The following is a 24,272-nucleotide window of genomic DNA, read 5'->3' on the forward strand; positions in this document are numbered from 1 at the left end:
CAATTCAATTCTCAGACTGTTGGATATTGATGCAAACAAAGCATTTCAGTGTATGTTTCAATATGCATGTGACAAACAAGACTAATCTTTATTCTTTTTATTTTAAGAATGATATTTGTTAATCAAGCTCCTGGTTTCCTCCAACCCTTCCAAAATTAAACTTTCTTTGCACAAGGTGATTGAAGAAAAGCTGTAAGTTATTGTATTCCAGGAGATAAATAGGCCACAAACAAACATTCACAGTTCATGGGATCGAAAAGAGCTACTGGTCTTCCAATTAACTCAGACCAGGATGCAAGGATGAAATGCAAAAGTGAACATAGTACCGGCTCTCCAGCCCATAATGCTGAGCTGACCTTTTAACCTACTCTAAGGTCAAAGTAATCCTTCCCTCTATGTCTCTCTCAGCCATGTGTCTATCACTGAAAATTATCAAATATTGAAAGGCCTAGATAGAGTGGATGTGGAGAGCATGTTTCCGACAGTGGAGGAATCTAGGACCAGAGAGCAGAGCTTCAGAATAGAGCGACTTCCATTTAGAGCAGAGATGAAGAGGAATTTCTTTCACCAGAGAGTGTTAAACTGTGAAATTTATTGCCACAGACTGCTGCAGAGGCCAAGTCATTGGATATATTCAAGGTCAGGGTTGATAGGTGCCTAATTAGTAAGGGAATCAATGGTTATAGGGAGAAGCCAGGAGAATGAGGTTGAGAAGGAAAGTAAATCAGCTATGATTGAATAGCAGAGCAGGCTCGATGGGCTGAATACCCTAACTCTCAATGGTCTTATATAAAGTTAAACTGAACATTCAATAGCAAGAAGGATTTGTAATAACAGAAGAAAATATTATACTGAAAATGTACTATAGCTGTGAAAAGTTCAACGGCATCAATTAAGAGAATCTTCACAAAATAAAATCAACACTGGGATTTTACTTTCATATGCTTCACTTTATCCACAAAGCCAGAAAACAAAATTTAAAAATAAAATCTCTTTTTGAAATTAATTGAAATACATCCAAAATAGTTATCTCAGACAGGTATCTCACCAATTTTTGCATCTAATTCAGAGAGGGAATAGTTTTCAACATTGCCGGTACTGATTTGATAGCCATAGATAGAGTGGGCTTGTAGCCGATGTTTCCTGCAGCAGGGTAGTATAGGACCAGAATAGGGAACATCCATTTAGAACAGAGATGAGGAGTTTCTTCAGCCAATTGGTGGGGAAGCTGTGGAATTCATTGCTACAGATGGCTGTGGAGTCCAAATCATTGGGTATATTTAATGTGGAAGTTGATAGGGTCTTGATTAAAAAGAGCACTGAAGGTTATAAGGAGATGGCAGGAAGATGGGGTTGAGAGAAAAGATAAATCAGTCAAGATGGAATAGTGATCAAATGTAATTGGCCAAATGGCCTCTGTCACTTCCTATGTTGTGTGGTCTAATGGTTTAAAATTAAAGTAAATTCTCAGTAGGATACCTGACTTAAGATATGATGAAAGTCAAGATGCATTTCTTAGCTTTTAATGGTGCTTGGTAGGTAACAGTGACAAAGGTCCCTGTCATTCAATGCACAGAGTCTGCCTCTATTTCACTGTGCATTATATTTGGTTGCATAATAGGTGTTAGAATTCTTTCACAATGAATGAGATTGGACTGACAGTCCAACTGAAAAGTAATTGGTGAGGTATAATTTTCTGCTAGGAAGCAGCATGGATAAAGATTCACTCTGGTGGATGTTATTGATTGAAAATGTGCTTTGCTCTTGTGGGCTTGAAGTGAACAGAGACAACTTGATTGATGGACCCAGGTCGTAGTCCCAACCTCTCATTAATAGCTACAGTGTCCTTTAAAATCTCCAACATCACTTAAGGAAAAGCATTTCAAAGCATTACAAAGCTGGCATTTCGACTAGACCAAATATTGTATTTATTCTTATTTTTGATTTGGTGGTCCTTTTTAAAGTAGATTCATCATAATTTCAAAATAAAACTATATGTGAATTGGTTCAAACAAAATAAAATGCTTTGCCCAGATGAAAAATTGCCTCTGAATTGCATTGTGCACTTCACTCTCTATAGTTATGGTTTCAACACCTTCTCACAAGCAAACAACGCTACTTTATTTCTTTAAGGTTGGAGAAGAACCACTTTTCTTCTGGTTTATTTCTGCCTCTGAAGCTGCTAGCTGAATTAATAAGATCTGTAAAGACAGAAGAGACCGCATATGTTGGAACCTAAAGCGAAAATAAATTCTGTTTAGAGGGTCCAGAGGAGGTTCATAAGAATGATCCAGGAATGATAGGGTTAATGTGTAATGAGTGTTTGTTGGCTCTGGGCCTGTACTCACCAGAGTTTAGAAGAATAAGGGGGAATCTCATTGAAATCTATTAAATATTGAAAGGCCCAGATAGAATGGATATAGAGCAGATCTTTCCTATAATAGGGGAGTCTAGGACTGGGGGGATTAACATTAGAATAGAGAGATGTCCATTTAGAACAGAAAGGTTGAGGGTTAAGAGGGAAAATAAATCAGCCATGATAGAATAGCAGAGCAGACTCGATGGGCAGAATGGCCTAATTCTGCTCATATGTTATACAGTCTTATGCTGGAGGAACACAACAATCCGGTGTCCAGGGAAATGTTATAATGTAGTGCCTCAACCTGAAACATTGACTATCACTTTGCCTCCACAACACTGCTTGACCTGTTAAGTTCTTCCAGTGGTATGTTTTTTTTGTAAAAATATCTGTATATTTCCTTTTGGTTGTCAGCAGTATGGGTGTTGTGCTTAACACTTAATGTTTGCACTTTAAACAATGGCATTTCAGTTTTTTGTTAGTTTTAAAGTTTATACGCATTGCTTAATATTTTGAAGCCATTTTCCATTATGGGCTGACAATAATCTGACTTCATGATGTAAACACAAAACAGTGAGTATTATTTCACATTCCAAAATTCTGACCAGGAAATGGTCTTCACTATTCGATGTACTAATCAGTCCTCTGAATGATCTGATTAAACGTAGTGCCATGTTGGGCAGGTATTGATTGGTTCAGTCAGACTTGGCACTTGCTCAGCAGAATTCAAACTGAATCTTTCCACCTGGGAATGACATCTTGGTCAATTGACCTGATCAGCAGCAGGTTTATTGAAGAACTACTTAGTGAGCAGATTGATGTAAAATCTTGGCTTGTCTGCCCACTCAAGTGGACACAAAGGATTCTAATGACTAGAGATTCAGCATATACTGGAAATCCTGAAGAAAAATACAAAATGTTGGAAGAACTCAGCAGATCAAGTAGCATCTATGAAGAAGCATAACAGTCGACGTTTTGAGCAGTGACCTTTCATCAGCTCCTGTTCTGATGCCCCTCCATTGAAAATGTCAACTGTTCATTCCTCCCCAAAAATACTGTCTAACAGTTGAGTTCTTCCAGCATTTTGTGGAAGATTCCAAGGCACATTTTCAATATCAAATCTCTTGAGTATTCGGCTTGGTATTTATCTCTCAACCAATGACACTGGAGAGAAGAATTCTGATCACTGCAGCAAAGAAACTGAATGGCACGATAGCATAGAGGTTACTGTATTTGCTTTACAGTGCCAATGATCACCAAGCAAGGTCAATTCCTGCCACTGTCTGTAAGGAATTTGCACATGTGTTCCATGACTATGTGATTTGCCTTTGGGTGCTCAGGTTTCTTCTCATATTCCAAAGATGTACAAGTTAGGGTTAGCAAGTTGTGGGCATGCTATTTCGATGTCAGAAGCATGGTGACACTTGTGGGCTGCCCCCAGCACAATCCACAGACTGTGTTGGTTGTTGATACAAAGCAATGAATTTCACTGTATGTTTCAATGTACATGTGACAAATTAAGCTAATGTATCTGAAAAAAAAACATCTTGGAGTTTCTGGGATATTTCTAAGTGCATATTATGAATCTATTTCTCAAGTTTACTGTACTAAGTGATTATTAGAAGTTAGCAATGAATTTCTGGAGGAACTCAGTGGGTCAGGCAACATCTGTAAAGACATTTCGCATGAACTCTGTCCAGCTATTGAAGGCTTGAGAGCTGGCATTGTACAAGGAGTGCACAGCAAAACTTAAGCTACGGGAGGAACTCAGCCAGTCAGATAGCACCTGTGGAGGTAAGGAGATAATCAAAGATGCAGGGTATCAACCCGAAATATAGTGAGACCAAGATATATAGGAGCAGAATTAGGGCATTCAGTACATCAAGTCTTCTCTGTCATTCCATCATGACTGATTTATTATTCATCTCAACCCTATTTTCCTGACAGCCCTCATAACCTTGAATGCCCTAACTCATCAAGAACTTATCAACTTCTGCTTTAAATATCGCCAATAACTTGTCTAAAGAAATTCCTCCTCATCTTTATTCTAAAGGGATGTCCTTGTATTCTGAGAGTATGACTTCTGGTCCTAGACTCGCACAAGAGGAAACACCTTATCTACATCCACACTGTATAGGCCTTTTAATATTTGTTAGGTTTCGATAAGATACCTCCTCATTCATCAAATCAACAGTGAATATAGTTCCATAGCCATCAAATGCACCTCATACATTAACTTTTTTATTCCAAGAATCATTCTCATGAACCTCCTCTGGACCTTCTCCAATATCACAACATCTTTTCTGAGATAAGGGGCTCAAACTGTTCACTATATTCCAAGAGTGGTTTGTCTAATGCCTTATAAATCCTGAACATTAAATGCTGTAGTCAGAATGAAGGGTCTCGAACTGAAACATCAACTGCCCATTTCCCTCCACAGATACTACGTGACCCATTGAGTTCCTCCAGCATTTCGTACGTTGCCTTACATTCCAGCATCTGCAGCCTCTTGTGTCAGAGCCCAATAAATGCTTGATTGAGGACAAGTCATGCAATGATATTGTGAACAACAGTATGAAAATTGTCATCTGTTTATTTAAATATCCAATTTCTAAAGCTTCATGTCAATTTTGTAAAAGAACCATGAAGCCTTAACCCCTGATTTCTTGTGGTTGTTCTCTGATAAGTTAGTAACGGTGCAACCTGAAGTTCAAGATCAAGTTCATGTTTATTTTCTTCTGACTGTGCATATATACAAACAAATGAAACAATGTTTATCTGGACCAGGGTGCACCCACACATGTCATACAATATCCAAAACATTAAAATACCAAAATATTACCATAAATATGTTGATAAAATTTCAAAATGGAATTATATTTCAAGAAGCAAGGCACAGAGGTAAGTGGCTTTCTGATGACTAATCCCACATGGTCTGTCATTCCTACTCATTTTCTTCTCCTCCTGTCGCTTGTTCCCACAGGGTGACTGGCTTTCAACTTCCATCGCCGATTGTGAGCTCAGGTTCAATCCTCACCCTTTGGTTCACCACTGACTTCGCAGTCAGCGCACAAGGATTCAAGGCAGTTTATGAAGGTAAGACCTGCTTCTGATGTTTTTCCACAGTTGCTCTGGCATCATGTGTGAAGCCTCGTTCTTTCAGGACTACTGTTCCAGTGTCTCTAATGTTTTTACTGCATAAGTGTGCATTCAAACTGAGAAATAATCGAACGTCATTACAGGGTTGAGTAAATATAAATGGTGAGCTGTAGAGACCTAACATTTACTTGAAGAGATCCTGTATTAGCCTAGTAACTAGGTGCAGCTTCAAATCCTCTGGCATGATGACGTATGTAAATGGCAGTGAAGGTGGAGAAAGGGCCCCAGTTGTCTTACACTCCATGTCCCTGTATCCTGACCCTGATCTATCAAGGGCTCTGTGGTGGTTGCCCATCCACCAGCATCCCCACTTTAAACAAATTCACGCCCTGGCATTCTCCATTAAGGGAACAAATCCCTACTACTATTCTGCGTTATGGAAAGAAAGTGAAGCAACTTTCTTTGGAGACCTGACTGAGGACACCTGTAAACTTTGACTGTTTTCAGCATTAGGTTCAGCATTGGTTTTAGCAAGAGCTAAAACTAGTAATAATATATTAACACAATAGTTTCTTCATGTATCACAATTATTATTAAACTAATGGGATAATGTGGTGGTTGTCTGTTGTGTCCAATGATGACAAAAAGCCTTGCAGGAGAGTTTTAAAAGTGGAAAAGCTGTTGCAATGGGGCAGTTTCATTATCTCAACCTTGGAAGTCTAGGTCCTTTAGTACAACTGGAGTCTTCCTTGGTTGCAGTTGATGACCATGACTACTTCTGTGCCTCATCATTCCCTCCGCTCTCCATGGAGCATTGTAGAGTCTCCTTCCTGGCTGTTGGATCTCACTGTTGATCTCATCTGCCCTGTCTGCCGAAGCTGGTGTTGCATGCTAGGACAGGGATGTGCCTATCTCACTGGGGAAGGTGGACCGTCGGCTACCCTCACCTGGTGTAGGTCACCTGCCAAAGCGGTGTGGCTGCTGTTGAATTCAAACAGCTGCTTGGAGCCGCAGATGAGAGCTGAGTGTCTGGTTGGCACCAAAGATGAGTGAGATGTCCTAGAATGGACATGGTAGGTGCTTCACCAGAAGTGCTATCCCTCCCTGGACACCCACACACCCCGATGGGAAAATATAAAGTCTTGGCAAACTTGATGGATACAGTATAAATCTGCCTGCCTTCTCCCTTGCTGCTCTTGACAGCCTGGATATCCTCTGAGTAAGTGTATGCTGTCCTTATAAAAGGAAGTCACAGAGCACGAAGAATGGGAGTGTCTGAATGGGAACATGTGCATATGGTGATTGTTGTGTTCTCGTGCAGTGTGTTGAAACTCTGACTAAACACCAAGTTAAACCGGAGCCAATGAACACAGAGTCGTAGTAAGGTTAACCATTTACTGTTCAGTCTTCCACATTAACATCGTATGGTGAAAACTGTTGATAAAAAAATACAAACATATACAGGGTCTGTTTCATTCTGGAGACCATGCACGCTCTCTTCTTTTAACAAGTGTCTCCAGCCGCCCCGAGTAGCGGGAGAGGGGGTCGCGCCAAACCGAACCGCGTTAATATTTTTACTTCAAATACATTCTTATGAACTTACAGCGTTACTTCTATAATGTTTCTTTGTGGGTAGAAACGGAGCTCTTCACGATCCTGCTGCACGCATGGCACCCACCTTCACACCTTCTCGGAACCAGAGGTTACACATAAGACGCGGCGAAACCGGAGGTGACGTCATCACATGCTGCGATATACCATAGACAATGAATTTACCTTTGTTAAACTGTAACATAATTATCAACCTTTAACTAGAAAATAGTTACAAACAAATCATTTAAAACATAGACCCAACAAAGTCAAATAACTGCCTTAAGGGCAACACAGTGATATTAGCCCAGGACAGGATCCTACTCAAGCAGACCATGGAAACGTGCTACATCTTGCCTACCCATATGACATTTGCACCAGCTCGCTGCTGTTGTCAGCACCTTCACATTTTCTCAGTGAGAAACATGGCACATATTCTATTTGAACACCATCATCTACTAAGGTAGAAAGTACATCTAGATTGTGCCCTCATCACTACCACTGAGAAATGGCGTTCTGCACTGGACCCTCATGTCTGGCAGCAGCAGAGAGAGTTGTGAAGAGTGTTGGGGGTCTATTGTAAGTATTACAGTCCCCATGAGGATGCAACTCCAAATCTGACACGAGGAGGAGGCAGTCCGTAAGACATAGTACCAGAATTTGGCAAGTCACCCATCGATTCTGCTCTGTCTTTCCATCAAGGCTGATTTATAATCTCTCTCAACCCAATTCTCCTGCCTTCTCCCCTGAACTTTTGATGCCCTGACTAATCTAGAACCTATCAACCTCCACTTTTGAACCTATCACCTCCAAGGACTGTGGCAATGTATTCCATAGATTCACAGCCTGCCCCCCAGCTAAAGAAATTCTACCTCGTCTCTGTTCTAAATGGACATCCCTCTATCCTGAGGCTGTGCCCTCTGGTCCCATACTCCCCCACTAGATGCAACATTCTTTCCCTGCCCACTATATCTAGGCCCTTCAATATTCAGCATCAAAATCAGAATCCGGTTTAATACCACCGGCATATGCTGTGGAATTTGTTGTTTTGCGGCAGGTTTCAATGAGATCCCCCCCTACATTCTTCTAAACTTCAGTGAGTACAGGCCCAGAGCCATCAAGGATGCTTCATACATTAACCCTTTCATTGGCAGCATCATTCTCGTGAACCTCCTCTAGACTCTTTTCAATGCCAGCACATCTTTTCTTAGATATGGGACCTAAAGCTGCTCACAATACTACGTGTGGCCTGGCTAATGCCTTATAAAGTCTCAGCATTACATCCTTGCTCTTATAATCTAGTGCTCTTGAAATGAATGTGATCGATGCTTTTGCCTTACTCACTACTGTCTCAACCGACAAGCTACCCTTTAAGGAATCCTGCACAAGGGATTCCAAGTCTCTTTGCATCTCTAATAAATGATGAGCTTCCACCTACTGCATAATAAACTTGGTAGAAGTAGATAGGACAATGACAGAATGCACAGCTTTTGCAAGAACTAAAACCAAAAATAATACATTAACACAATAGTTTCTTCATGTATCATGATTATTATTAAATTAATGGGATAATATAATCACTTGGCAAGCTTGAAAAATAATTCAGCCCTATGAAGCCCAAAGGCCAAGGACTGGAGCATCCCGACACTTGCTTTTGGATTTCAATTACGGATTACTAGCTGTGAAATATATCTAGGGAATTCTTAAACTCATTGATCTTTGCCGCTTGATTACCAATGGTTATCCACTGAATAGAAAAATAACAAGTTGCAAGTAAAACATACTTACCAACTCTCCTCATTAATATGTATAAGGCTCAAGGGAGCAAACAACAATCATCAGTCATGGTAATTGTAAAGATGGACCATCGAGTAAAGCCTGGAGAAAAGAACAATGGTAAATTCAAAAATAGACTTGAATTCCCCCTCAATTACATTGGGAGTATGGAGAAGCAGGTTATATAGTAACTAGCTTGGATTACTTTAATTGTCTAATCCACCCCATAAAAATGAACAGTCTTTCTTTATTCATTGCTTTCCCCTGTCAACACTAAGAAATAGATTAATAATTTCTAAAAACACAATACAGTGCATTTTTCCTTCATCATTTGAAATCTGTGCAAGTTGTCATCTGCAAGCTTAAAGATAGGTAGATATCCTGTGTGTGAAACAATAGGAATATCATTCTAATCATTGCACACAAACAGGGTTGTAATATATTGATTTAGTTTTCTGCAGTGCATGTTTCTTATTATGAAATTTTGGAATCAGTTATGGAAATAATTGATTGGGCACGTGGCCAAGTGGTTAAGGCATTTGACTAGCGACCTGAAGGCCGTGAGTTCGAGCCCCAGCCGGGGCAGTGTGTTGTTTTCTTGAGCAAGACACTTAACCACACAGTGCTCTGCGACGACACTGGTGTCAAGCTGTATCGGCACTTGCCCTTCCCTCGGACAACATTGGTGTCATGGAGAGGGGAGACTTGCAGCATGGGCAACCGTCGGTCTTCCATACAACCTTGCCCAGGCCTGCGCCCTGGAGAGTGAAGACTTTCCAGGCGCAGATCCATGGTCTTGCAAGACTAACGGATGCCTTTATATTTATGTTATGGAAATAACTGTGAATGTGGTAATTGAATCATTCATGTATTTTACACTTTAATTCAATTAATTAATATTTTATTTGTTGTTGCTGTTCTATACAAGTTTTTAAATTAGCCAAGAAAATGGGTATGGAAAAGGAATGAGTATGCATTAGTGACTGAGTTAGCCTGTGTGTGTGTAAATATTTGCACAAACGGGTAAGTTGTGCAGTCTATCATAATGTAACAAACTGATGTGGCTGCTGAATGGACATTTGTTAGTGGTCGTTGTGTTGGCATTAATTTTCATTGTATTAAACTATATCATTAATAAGTTGACTTGAAATGTTGAATTGACAGTTGTGTGCTGAATTATCAGATGACTGGAGTGCTCATGCTGTGTGACTGCATATACAATGTTTGCAATTTTAAATGGTCTACAAGTATAAGATTGCAAACTTCCATCTTGTGATATTAAATGCAGTGAATCATTTGTGCAGTGACATATGATACATTCTTTAGAAAAAAATATGTCAGGTTGCATAAAGAACTGAAATAGAAACTGTTCTCTCTGTATACATATCAGCTACAAGTCTTAAAATATTTTAATTGGCATTCCTTTTCCAACATCTCCAAAGAACCCACAAATTTACTTGGAGCTGATGCTGAAGCTATGAATGACCTGCGATGCAAGATTTTTTGCATGATAAATCCATAGAGAATTGCACTATTTTCAAGTGAATGTATGTCAAGGTTTTGAAATGAATTTTTGTGTACTTTGAAACATTTGGAGCCCTACAGATTAGATAGTTGGATGCCATCTTTTTGCTGAATTTGTTTCAGACGTAGATACTGTTTATTTGTTCTCTATTGATTGGTTTAAGGAAAAAATTGTTCAGATAGCCATAATGTTTTGTTTGTTATGAAGAATAAAGGTAGCGTTGGCAATTAAGAATCAAGACTATACAGCAAAACACCTCCTTGATTGTTTTTGCTCTCAGTGAGCTCATCTAGAATCAACCATGATTAAACTAAACCTTATCTATCAAAACTACTTTTCAAAGTCATTATCTTGATCCTGGGCTGTTTGTCAGTTTATAATGTTCAGCATTACTGACATTTGAATTGATAGTGTAATAAAGGCACCAACAGGTCATTTATCAGGTTACTTCTTATGTGATCAAGTTCCCCTTCAAACTGCTAAAGCATTTGCTGTAGGCTACTTTTGAAAGATTTAAAAAGAGGGAAGAAATGCAGAAAATCCCGAGATGTGTTTACTTATATTAATTGATTTTGTTTGTTTGAAAGTATACGCTTTATTTTTTAATATTCTATTGAGATTTGTAAAATCCATGCAGTCAAAGTGACAGTTTCCTGAATTAAGTGAGTACTGCACTTGCTGGTGGATGAAGGTGAATTGCTTTATGACATTTTATTGAAGGTGGATGAGTTTCTTTGAGTGAGAGAATGGGAGTGTGCATTAGCAAATTCTATAACTGGAAGAATTTTCTGTGGTTTAATGTAACATTTAAAGATTTATATCGACTTCAAGTAAGATTTTGACACTACCCCATTGCCTAGATTATGATGATGTTCTTGCAGGCAATGGCGTGTGGAATTAGCTGATGAACCCTCCCTATTTAAATAAATAAAATTAAGCAAATGTCTCATTTCCTTTCCTGTCCACCAGAAACATTCCCTTAATCCCCTCATAAAATAATGGAAATTCCCAACTTTTCTAGATTGGCTGAAGAATTATTTAGAAGCCACTGAATATAATGTTATGAATTTTAAGATGTGTGTTTCTTCAGAGATTGGAAGAGAATCCTCTCTTCATTTTGAAGCAATTAAATTCTTTTTAGTAAATAATATACTGTAACATTCAATGGAAACAATATTTCCTATGTTTCCTTTAGAGACCCATGTTGTTAGAAATAGACTTCTTTTTTGACATGACTTGGAGGAAATCAAATGGTGAGATCACAGAACTTGACAAACCAAAACGCCCCTTGAGCTGAAGCTGGAGGATGCATCCCAGCTTGTCTTTAGCCATACATTGCTGCCTACAGCACATTGACTAGATACACATCAGGAATCCATCTTGTAAGTATTCTGAGAAATGGCACAAAAGAACAATCTAGCCAACAAACTCAATATTTAACTGAAGTTAAATGGCATTGAGATTGAACTTTGATGCTGAAATTGTGCATTTGGAAATTACACCTGGTTTTCATTACTTCAATTAAATTACTTTAATTTGCTCTAATTAATCTAATATATTAGATATGTGGATACTTGCTACTGGGTTACCAAGCATGGCATTATGATTCCATGGTGATGCAAACTTGGGGGAGGGCGAGGTTGATGAAGAGAGTGTATAGTCTTCAATAAAACAAGAGGGCAGAATGTACGACAGTCCTTGAATTTTGTGCGCAAGCAAGGATGTAGTCACTGAACTTGGTTTTGGAATACTGGACAATGACATGGTCCAATGTTCAAGTTCACATTTATTGTCATCTGATAGCACACATATACAAACTAATGAAACAACAATCCCTCGGATATGGTGTGCTCACAAAACATGTATCATCCACAGCACTTAATGCAAAATATTACCATAAATAAAATAATAAAATATCATTCAGAGTGCATGTAGGTGCACAGCACAAGTAAACAGTAAACAGCTTGCTGTCCTGGTGATGAGACCACAGTGGCTACAGGGTATTGAATTAGTCTCTCAGTCTGAGAGAAGCTGTTACCCAGTCTGGCATTCCTGGTCCTAATGCTCCTGTACCACCTCCTTGATGATAATGGGTGAAAGAGATTGTTGGATGGGTGGTAGTCAACATCCTCACCAATGCTTCAGGCATCTCTATTGCTTATCCTGAGAAACAAAACACAGTAAATGAATTTCCCCTTTGTACACATAGTACTGTAAAGTACCTCTGTAATATGTGTAAATATTCAACTTTTCAGAGTATTTTATCCAAGGGAAGGAATTCTGATCATGCAAAGTGTATGTTGGGTGGGACAATGGAAGGATGGTTTGCTTTTATGGACAGAGAAACTATTGCTTGCGGTTCTGTAAAGATGGTGAAGGCTTCAGCAAGGTTGGACTTAATCCCCTGGGTTTGTCTCAGACAGTCTAAGATTAGCTGAGGTTGTGCTGACACACTGTTATTTATTTATTTAGTGATGCCGTGTACAACAGACATATCCAGCACAACAAGCCACACCAATATAGCCCTAGCCTATTCAATTTACTACGACCGATTAAGCCGTATATCTTAGGACTGTAGGAACAAACCAGAGCACCCGGAGGAAACCCACACATTCACAGGAAGAATGTACAAACTTTGAACTCTAACATGTCAATCTGTAATAATGTCGCGCTAATCGCTACACCATTGGAGTGAGAACCAGACTCTGTTATGACCACTCACAGGCTTGGATGATGTGTACAAGGAGATAGCATGCATTGGGCTGGGCTGCAGTGGGTTCTGTGAAATTGCCTCTACTCAAGTTGTTACCAACAGAAATGTTCATAAAAGCCAATTCAATGGCCAGCTTGGAAAGGGACAAAAGGAACAGCAAACACTGCTTGGCAGGAAGCAAGTGGAGCATCTAAACAGCAGCAGTGTAAACCTTTCAAAATGTGGGAGAATCTGAATTTACTAATTCGATTTGTTAAGACTCGGTGTAGAATCTACATCTTTTATTTCAAATTTCAAAAGAATAAAATATATATGGAAAAAGATAGAGTGGAAAACTCTTTACATTCCTGGTGTCATTTGGTCAATGCATTCAAGATCAAGTTTAATTCTTATTCAACCATACAGTAAATCTCAGTGCCAACAGTCATACACAGCAGAAGGCACATAGAGCATACTGTGTATAATTATTATAGCAGTAAAACATTCAGTCACAAAAAAAATGTATCACCCGTCCCTGTGTGCCATGGTCTGTAGATGGACGGTGCATGGGATGTTTTCCTGGAACCACATTTCTGCAAGAATTAGAATGCAGCAGGTCCTTATCATGCACCATTGCAGCTGCAGATAAACACAATCCAACTTGTCTTCCACCATATAATCACACCCAGCTCCGTTGTGAACGGGACTTATAGTATTCTTCATTATCAACATCCATCAGATTTTAGACTTTTTTAAAAACCATACTAATATGGACTACTAGGGTGATAAAATTTTCTGTTTTTTGAAAGGCTTCCCCACTGGACTCACCCCTTAGAGTCCAGTAGCAAAAGGAAGCCAGGTTGTGGTTGTTATCCATTAAGCTTTTACATTGGCTGAAAAGAACTTTCGTACATCCTTCAGCACCTCCTCCTGCAGCCTGAAATGGGCCATCTGGCAGTATTCCCTTAAGGACATCTCACTGGGCTCGAAGACTTTCTTCAGCCCTTCCTTTTCCATCTGTCACACCTAGCTTCTCACTTCAAGCTCCCCCCAACCCACCTACCATCCCCCTCACCTAGTTTCACCTATCGCCTGCTAGCTTGTAATCCTTCCCCTCCACCACACCTTCATATTCTGGAATCTTCCTCCTTTCTTTCCAGTGTTGATGGTGGGTCTTAGTGCAAAATGTTCACTGCTTATCCACCTTCATAGATGCTGCGTGGCCCATTGAGTTCCTCCAGAATTTTGTGCATGTTGCTCTGTACATCTAGTATCTGCAGAATCTCTTGTGTTTCTAGTAAGTGTGTGGACTCGGGCAGGATATTCCACAACCCTCCCCGTCATCCTCTCTACACTGAGGGTAAAGAAAATGTTTTCTGTGATTTCTGTTGGGAACTATCTACTTATTTAGAGATACAGCACAGGACAGGCTCTTCCGGCCCAATAAACCACAGTGCCCACCAATCCAGATATTTAACCCTAGCCTAATCGTAGGACAATTTACAATGACTTACTTATTAACCGGTAAGTCTTTGGACTGTGGAAGGAAACTGGAAAATCTGGAGAAAACACACACATTCACAGGAAGGATATACAAACCCTTTACAGATGGTCCCAGAATTGAACTCTGGCCCCTCAAGGTGTAATATAGTCACGCTTACCACTACACAACCACGGCGCCCGAACTCAAATCTTCCCATACCCTGGAATGAAAGATTGTTACCTGTGGAAAATAGATTACAAAATTGGCATTTGTAAGCTCAGTCAACGTGACCGCATGGTTTCAGTTGTGGGCTTCACAGCAGTTATCATTACAGAGTAAACAGGTATAAATAGAATTAGAAGGTATACTAGAATGATTCTGGGAATGAAAGTGTTAATGAATGAGGAGCGTTTGATGGCTGTGCGCCTTTACTAGCTGGAGTTTAGAAGAATTTGGGAGGATCTCATGGAAACCTATCAAATATTGAAAGGCTTAGATAGAGTGGATGTGAAGTGGATGTTTCCTATAGTGGGGAAGTCTAGGACCAGAGGGCACAGCCTCAGAATAGAGAGATATCCATTTAAAACAGAGGTGCGGAAGATTTTCTTTAGCCAGGGTAGTGCATCTGTGGAATTATTTGCTACAGATTGTTGTGGAGGCCAAACCATTGGATATATTTAAAGTAGAGGTTGATAAGTTCTTGATTAGTCAGGGCATCAATGTTACGTGGAGAAGGCAGGTGAATGGGTTTGACAGGGATAATAAATCAACCGTGATGAAATGATGGAACAGCCTCAGTGGGTTAAATAGCCTAGTTCTGTTCCTATGTCTTATTGTCTAAACTAAGTGGAGTATGATTTATACTTTCGTTTCAGTTCAAGCAAAACCCCTTCATGTTGGATGAGGAATAAATCTCTTTGTTTCCTTATGATTGCTGAAATGTTAATTTTAAACCATTGCTTGTGGCATTGAATTCTACTTGAGCATTCTTCTCCCTGGATCTCATAATGAAGTATGAAATGTCTCCAGGTCATTTCATTTATATCCTGCAGATACTGTGCATTCTGATATGACATTAGTGTCTGACATGAGAACACATTTGAAGCGTCTTGACTGGCTTCTCTTTTATCAAAGGCAGATGAGCTATTGATAAAGTGAGTTTACATTATTTTCAGGCACCCTTCTAAGTGACCATAGGAGGCAAAGTTCAGAGTCAGAATCACTTTAATATCATTGACATAATTCGCGAAATTTTGCAGCAGCAGTACATTGTAATACACAATAAAAATTATAAATTACAATACGGAATATACACATAAAATTAAATTAAGTGAACAGTACAAAAAGGGGGCAGCCTTTTCCATGCTGTGACTCCAAATACCCATCAAGGTAATGATTTACTATTTTTGTTCACTCTTTGGAGTTACATGTCCTGTTTATCTGTAATATTTCCATTCCTAGCCTAACCTGTTTCATTGATGTCTTTAAAACAGTTTACTCTTTTGTTTTGTAATAATTTAATTTCATAGTTCCTCTTTATCTTACAAACTGTATTATTGACTTCTCTCCTAATCCTTTTGTGCTGACTCTCATCATCAGCTCCGCTGCTCTCTGCAGACTTAATGATTGTTTCCTTCTTCAGCATCAATTGCTTCCTCGTGACTTTTTCAATGAAGAGTCTCGTGATTTTTCTGTTGGTGGAATAAGTTTTTTCTCTTGAAGGTGGTCTTAGAATCTTCTTTTGGTTCCACGTTTCTTCTTGTCAAAGTTCTTAAAGATTAGCTTTATTTGTCACCTCTACATCAAAACATCAAAAAAGAGTGAAATGTATCATTGATGACAATTCAAATCGGCAAGGATTGTGCAGGTGGCAGCCTACAAGTACTGCCATGCTTCTGAGGCCTACATAGCTTGCCTGCAACTCACTGACATGAACTGATTAGGTGACTTTATTCCTATAGACATCAGGGTGCTATGAAAATCCTTCCTTAGGTGAGCTCACACAGTAAAACCATATGCATAAAAATTACAAATCCAGCAGTAAATACAGTGATGAGTGTATACAGCAGAACAATAGAATAACACACACATCATACTGGGGCAAATTAGCAGGTCAGGCAGCAGCTATGGAGAGCAATAAACTGTCAATGTTTTGGGCTGAGACCCTTCATCAGGACTCAAAAAGAAAGAGGCCGAAGCCAGAATAAGTAGTTGGGAGGAAGGGTAGGAGAACAAGATTAGTGTGTTGTCTTTCAGTCATTTAGTCGAGTCTGACTCTGTGACCTGATGGACCATAGAGTCTTGGCAAGATATGGAAGTAGATTGCCAGGACTTCCTTCCGCACAGATACTGCTGCTGCCCAGTTTGGGACCCGGCTGGGTTTGAACTCAGCACCATCTGCCTTGAAGCCCAGTGCTGATGCCACTATACCATCAGCTGGCCTGGAGTACAAGATGGCAGGTGATATGTGAGACCAGGTGAGGGGGATGGTAGGTGGGAGAAGGGGAATGAAGTGTTAAGCTGGGAAGGGATAGGAGGAAGAAGTAAAGGACTGAAGAAGGAGGCATCTGATAAAAGAGGATAGTGGATGATAGGAGAAAGGAAAACATGAGAGGAACCTGAGGGAGGTAATAGCAAGATGAGGAGAAGAAAAGGGGAAAGAGGGGAGCCTGAATTGGGGTTGTAAAAAGAGAGAAGGGGAAGTGGGCAGAACAACAGGTTTGTCAGTGAATAAACATGACAATGAGTGCCGAGCATTGACAGAAAAGCTGCACTGGGTCAGATTGGTGGTGACTGTAAGGTAAGACTTCTTCTCTAGAACCACTGCCAGGGCTGGACCTTTAACCAAAGATACTCTTATCCTCCTTGATCTGTCCCAACTGCTGAGGCTTGGGAAACACTACTGACCAGCAATGTAGATGCAGGAGACTGCACATGCTGGATTCAGGAGCAACACATCATCTGCTGGGGGAACTCAAAGGGTCAGGCAGCATCTGTGAGATGACAAAGGATGGTCGACATTTTGATTCAAAACCCTTCACCTAAATGGGCAAGAGGTGAAGACCTGAAACTTTGACTGTCTATTTCCCTCCACAGCTGTGCCTAATTATTTGTGTTCCCTCAGCGTCTTTATTGTTGAATTTGAGAAATTGGGTCTTATTGGAATATTTGATAGGCACATTTCATCTAGGTTTGGCTAAACCTTTGACCTGTGTCTGTTAAACCCAGAAATTGGCCTCATCTGGGTGCCAACTTTTGACCACATTCTGTTTCTGGTTTCTGCCCCTTTTCTTTCCTGTCCCTATGCAGAGTCTCAGCCCGAGACGAGGACAGTTTATGCCTCTCCATTAATGCCGCCTGACTTGCCGAGTTGCTCCAGCATTTTGTGTGTATTGTTCAAGGTCTCCAGCATCTGCAGAATCTTTTGATCTTATCTCAAAAGCAGATTGTGTTGTTTGGAATCTTGCACAAAGTCAAGTGCATTTACAGGGAGTGTTAGACTCCCTCAATGATATCATTATGGAATTCTGGTCTGTAAGAAGTTTGTAGGTCCTTCTCATGAGCATGTGTGCTTCCTTTGGCTGCTCTGGTTTCCTCCTACAGTCTAAAGATGTACAGTATGGGTTTGTAGGCTAGACTGGTCATTGTAAATTGTCCTGTGATTCGGCTAGCATTAAATAGCTTGCTGGGTGATGTGGCTCATTGGGCCAGAAAGGCCTGTTTCACGTTGTGTCTCTAAATCAATAAAAATAATAAAATCAGCTGTTCTCTCTGAGCACATCAGAGAGATGGATATAGAGAACACATTCCCTCATGGAAATGGCAATTGGCTGAAAGTCTGCGTGAAAATCTTGTTCTCTGACATTCACTGAAATCACATCCAATCACACAGTTACTTTCCCTTTCATCAACATTAGAGTAAGTCTTTGTGTTTCCTTTAAAATCAATATAATCTGTTTTTTCCTTCCTCCCAGGTATTAATGATTCTTCTGTGTTGTCTGTTGTTCCCTTCATCATTGAGTAGTTAATTGACCACAAATGTTTTGTAACATTGCATTAATTAACCCATGAGTGATCTAGTCCATAAGACAGAGGAGCAAAATTAGGCCATTCAGCCAGCTGAGTCTGTACCACCATTCCATCACTGCTGATTTATTACATATCCCCCTCAAACCCATTTCTTTGCCTTCTCCTCATAACTTTTGATGACTTCACTAATCAACAACCTATCAACCTCTGCTTTAAATGTACTTAATGACTCGGCCTCCACAGCAGTCCATGGGAATGAATTCCACAGATTGTCTGCCCTCTAGCTAAAATAATTCCTCCTTATTTCTGTTCTAAATGGGCGTCCCTCTATTCTGAGGCTGTGCCTGCTGGTCCTAGACTCCCCCACTGTAGGAAACATCCTCTCCACATCCACTCTGTCCAGACCTTTCAATATTTGGTAGGTTTCAATGAGATGCCCCTCATTCTTCTAAATTCCAGCAGGTGCAGCCCCAGAGTGATCAAATGCTCTTCATACATTAACTCTTTCATTCCTGGCATCATTCTCATGAACCTCCTCTAGGCTTTTTTCAATGCCAACACATATTTTCTTCAATAAAGGAACCAACACCACTTACAATACTACAAGACCAACTGAAGACCCACCTTGCATTTATACAATGGTTCAATCATGGATATATCTCTGATTGTCTATTTGTTTTTGCACAGTTTTTTTTTCTCACTTTCTTGCAGTTTGTATTCTGTGTGACGTCTGTACCTGAAGTCCCACACTAGCAAAATGCTGGAGGAACTTTGCAGGTTAGGCAGCAACTTGTTCACCCCTTTGTTATGTGCTGTGTGTATGATGCAGTTAATCATGCTCTACCCAAGACCATCGTTGTTCTTGGAAAATTTGTACACAGAAGTGATTTACCATTGCCTTTTTCTGGGCTGTGTCTTTATGAGACAGGTGACCCCAGCCATTATTAATGCTCTTCAGAGAATGTCCAGGCAGCAAATATGGAGGGAAACAAACAATCAATTAGCTCCTAATGAAGGGGCTCAGTCTGGAATGTCTACAGTTTGTTTTTCTCCATAGATACTGCCTAATCTTCTGAGTTTCTCCAGCATTTTTGTGTGTATTGCTCTGGATTTTGAGCATCTGTTGAATCTTTTGTAAGAATTACAACCTTCTTCAACCATTAGGTTCCTAGACTGACCTGCATAGCTCTATCCCTAACCAAGCAATGAAACATCATGGACCACCACTTACCCAACTATGTGCATTATTGTGCGTTTTATTTTACACTTTCTTTTTTCATAGTCCTTTTCTTCACTCTCTGTTTAATACATGTTCTGTGTGTTGTCTGAGCCTGTGCGACTGTGATGCTGCTCGTATGTGTGTTTTCTTTGTACCTGACCCTCCCCGCATCCGTGAACATATCAATAAACTTGTCTGACCCATGATTTGCAGAAACTGCCCAGATTGATCTGGGTTGGAAGGTGGTTGGATTGATAGACCGAGCACAATGAAGAGAATGTATTTGGAATTGTGTTTTCTTTAATTGTTTCGAAGTGTTTATAGCGGATTTCATCTTAAAAAGCTTGCAGTTGTTTTCAATATTTTTCCAATACTTCAGAATGTCAGAAGTATTGTTAAGATCCAACAATCTTAGATGCAAAGCTGATAGAAAGAGGCGTCCAGACAATTTTTGTAGGAAGGCTTTTTTTTTTAACCCACCCATGTGACCTGATAATTCAGATCAAAGCCCACACTTTTGACATGGCTTTTCTAGTCAGCTTCAGGGCAACTTTGGCTAACAAAATTGGCTGAAAGAGCCACTCAGGGTAAACACAGAATGACTGGAAATGTGTTTGTGTACAAGTTCCATCTGGGAGGATAAGATCATGTCCTTTTTACATCTAATGCCACACCTCAAGATTCACTTGGTGTCCAGAAATCATTCAAGTTCAGCTTTGAGAATGGCAAAAAGAGAGCAGCCATAGAATTCAGACCAAGAAGATTTACGGACCTTTCAGTGCAATGGTTTCTCTTTATCTCAAGAGCTACATGGGGTGGTATGGTAGCATAGTGGCTGGCACAATGCTTTCCAGTGTTGGGGTTTGATTCTCACCATTGTCTGTAAGGAACTGGTACAACCTCCCTGTGACCACATGGGTTTCCTCCGGGTGCTCCAGTTTCCTCCCACATTCCAAAGATATTCGGGATAGGGTTAGTAAATTGTGGGCAAGCTATCTTAGCAATGGAAGCATAGTGACACTTGTAGACTGCCCCCAGCATAATCCTCGATGATTTGATTTAATGCAAATGACACATTTCACTGCATGTTTCAGTGTACAGGTGACAAATAAAGCTCATCTCTTTTATCTTTAAAACTGCTTGTTAGGAGATGGATCTTCCTATTTCTAGAGAACGAAGCATTTTAGCATTCGATACATGAGCCCTTCTCAGTCTCTGCATTTAAGTGAGATCACATTCAATCACATTCTGATCCCAGGAATCAATTTACTGTACCTGCTCCATGCTGCCTTCAAAGCAAGCATGTTCTTCCTTGACATCAACTCCAAAACTAAGCAATCTTATTAAACCCCCACAGCAGCAAATATTCCTCAAATTCTCACTACAATTTAGGCAGGATCCTCTTCTAAATATTTTTTCTCAAGAGGTATTAGCATTTCTTGGCCCAATCTCTTCATCCATCTTGAAATGAAGCCCTTTGTAAAACCAATTAAAGTCATTAACAGCAGGACTGGTTCCAGTTGCTTGATATATTTTTTAACCAAGTGTGTGTTATGTATTGGTCTGTTACTAAGACAGAATCAAAAATCTGTTTTGCACACAGCTTGTACAGATCAAGTTTTCACATAGTGCATTGAAGTCAAACTAAGAAAAACAATAGTGATGCAGAATAAAGTCTAACAGCTACTGACAAAGTGCAGTGCAAGTAAACAATAAAGTGCAAGGTCATGGCGAGGTAGAATGTGAGCCCAAGAGTTCATGCTGGGGTGGCACAGTAATGTATACTTTACAGTGTCAGTGATTGTGGTTCAATTCCTGCCACTGCGTGTAAGGATTTAGTGTGTTCTTCCTATTACCATGTGGGTTTCCTCTGAGTTCTCCGGTTTCTCCCCACAAGATGTTGAATAGCAGTAGTTTGCCCGAAAAATTGGTGAGAGTCAGCCCACTGAGAAAAATGACGTCATTGGCCTGAAGTGGCCAGGCTTATATGAAAAACCTGGCTTCCTTTTGTACTGCTTTCTGGACATGTGATTCTCTTTATTTCAGCTGAATTGCTTGGTGAACACAGAACAATACAGCACCGCGACATGTCTGTAAAAAAAGGAAAAAGAAAAATGCAAACCTGGGAGAAAGATTCTGTCAGGTGATTCTATCAATGCATCTCTTAACCTTATACACTTCTATCAGGTCTCCCAGAAGTCTCTGACACTCCTAAGAAACCACACTCAAAATGCTGAAGGAATTCAAAAGATACTGCCTGATGCTGAATCCTTCCAGCATTTTCTCTGTCTGTCGCCCAAGCTTTGCAACATCTGCAGAATCTCTTGTGTTTATCTGAATTTGTCCAACCTCTCTTTATAGATCATACCCTCTAATCCAGGCAACACCCTGGTAAAGCACTTCCGCACCTCCTCCAAAGCCTCCAGAATCTGAATCAGGTTTATTATCACCGGCATGTTTCATGAAATTTGCTAACTTAGCAGCAGCAGTTCAATGCAATATATAATATAGAAGAAAAAAATAATAATTATTATAAATAAATAAGTAAAACAATTACAGTAAATGAACATTGAATAGATTAAACATTGTGCAAAGATCAGAAACAATATATATTAAAAAAGTGAGATGGCGTCCAAGGGTTCAATGTCCATTTAGGAATCGGATGGCAGAGGGGAAGAAGCTGTTCCTGAATCATTGGGTGTCTGTCTTCAGGCTCCTGTACCTCCTACCTGATGGCAACAGCGAGAAAAGGCCATGCCCTGGGTGCTGGAGATCCTTAATAATGGACGCTGCCTTTCTGAGAAACTGCTCCCTAAAGATGTCCTGGGTACTTTGTAGGCGAGAACCCAAGATGGAGCTAACTAAATTTACAGCCTTCTGCAGCTTCCTTTGGTCTTGTGCAGTAGCACCCCGCCCCCTCAATACCAGACAGTGATGAAGCTTGTCAGAATGCTCTCCATAGTACATCTATAGAAGTTTTTGAGTGCATTTGTTGACATACCAAATCTCTTCAAACTCCTAATGAAGTATAGACACTGCCTTGCCTTCTTTATAACTGCATCAATATGTTGGGACCAGGTTAGATCCTCAGAGATTTTGACACCCAGAAACTTGAAACTGCTCATTCTCTCCACTTCTGATATCTCTATGAGGATTGGTATGTATCCCTTTGTCTTACCCTTCCTGAAGTCCACAATCAGCTCTTTCGTCTTACTGACATTGAGTGCCAGGTTGTTGCTGCGACACAACTCCACTAGTTGGCATATGTCTCTCCTGTATGCCCTCTCGTCACATTCTGAGATTCTACCAACAATGGTTGTATCATCAGCAAATTTATAAATGGTATTTGAGCTAAGCCTAGCCACACAGTCATGGGTATAGAGAGAGTAGAGCAGTGAGATAAACACACACCCCTGAGGTGCACCAGTGTTGTTTATCAGTGAGGAGGAGATGTTATCATCAATCCACACAGATTGTGGTCTTCTGGTTAGGAAGTCGAGGATCCAATTGCAGAGGGAGTTACAAAGGCCCAGGTTCTGTAACTTATCAATCAGGATTGTGCAAATGATAGTATTGAATGCTGAGCTATAATCAATGAACAACATCCTCACGTAGATGTTTGTGTTGTCCAGGTGGTCTAAAGGCCTTTGAAGGGTGTTTGAGATTGCATCTACTGTTGACCTATTATGGTGATAGCCAAATTGCCATGTGTCCAGGACCTTGCTGAGACAGGAGTTCAGTCTAATCATAACCAACCTCTCAAATTATTTCATCAGAATCAGAAACAGGTTTATTATGTGACATGAAATTTGTTGACTTCGCAGCAGCATTTCAATGCAATATATAATCTAGCAGAGAAAGAAAAAATAATAATAAATAAATAAAATAAAACATAATAAATAAACAAGTAAATCAATTATGTATATTGAACATATTAAAAATGTGCAAAAACAGAAATACTGTATATTTAAAAAAGTGAGGTAGTGTCCAAAGCTTCAAAGTCCATTTGCTGATGTGGATGTGAGTGCAACTGAGAGATAGTCATTAAGGCAGCTCACATTATTCTTCTTAGACACTGGTAAAATTGTTGCCTTTTTGAAACGTGAGAACTTCCACCCTTCGCAGTAAAGGTTGAAAATGTTCTTGAATACACCTGCCAGTTGGTTGGCATAGGGTACTCCATCGGGACCTCCTGCCTTGCAAGGGTTCACTCTCTTAAAGACAGCAACATCAGCCTCTGAGATAGAAATCACAGGGTCATCAGGTGCAGCAGGGATCTTTACAGCTGCAGTTATATTCTCCCTTTCAAAGCGGGCATAGAAGGCGTTGAGTTCATCCACACCCGTTCTGTAATGGGGTGCACAGAACTGAACACAGTACTCACAGTGCATCCAAACCAAAGTTTTATGCAGCTACACCATGATTTACTGACTCTTACACTCAATACCCTGACCCATGAAGGAAAGCATTGGGAATAAAACGTAACCAATGCCAAAGCTT

The 24,272-nt window shown here is 40.1% G+C and overlaps 1 protein-coding gene across 5 annotated transcripts in view; it reads left to right on the forward strand.

Moving 5' to 3' along the window:
• LOC134341158 (CUB and sushi domain-containing protein 1-like) overlaps positions 1-24,272 on the forward strand; it is a 2,430,601-nt gene that overhangs the window by 763,973 nt on the left and 1,642,356 nt on the right. For all 5 annotated transcript variants that reach the window (XM_063038952.1, XM_063038962.1, XM_063038968.1 and 2 more), the window contains one exon: positions 5,343-5,455. In XM_063038952.1, coding sequence (XP_062895022.1) covers positions 5,343-5,455 — 113 coding nt within the window. The remainder of the gene's footprint in view (positions 1-5,342; positions 5,456-24,272) is intronic.

This window comes from Mobula hypostoma, chromosome 2, assembly GCF_963921235.1.
Source record: "Mobula hypostoma chromosome 2, sMobHyp1.1, whole genome shotgun sequence".
Classification (NCBI taxonomy): domain Eukaryota; kingdom Metazoa; phylum Chordata; class Chondrichthyes; order Myliobatiformes; family Myliobatidae; genus Mobula; species Mobula hypostoma.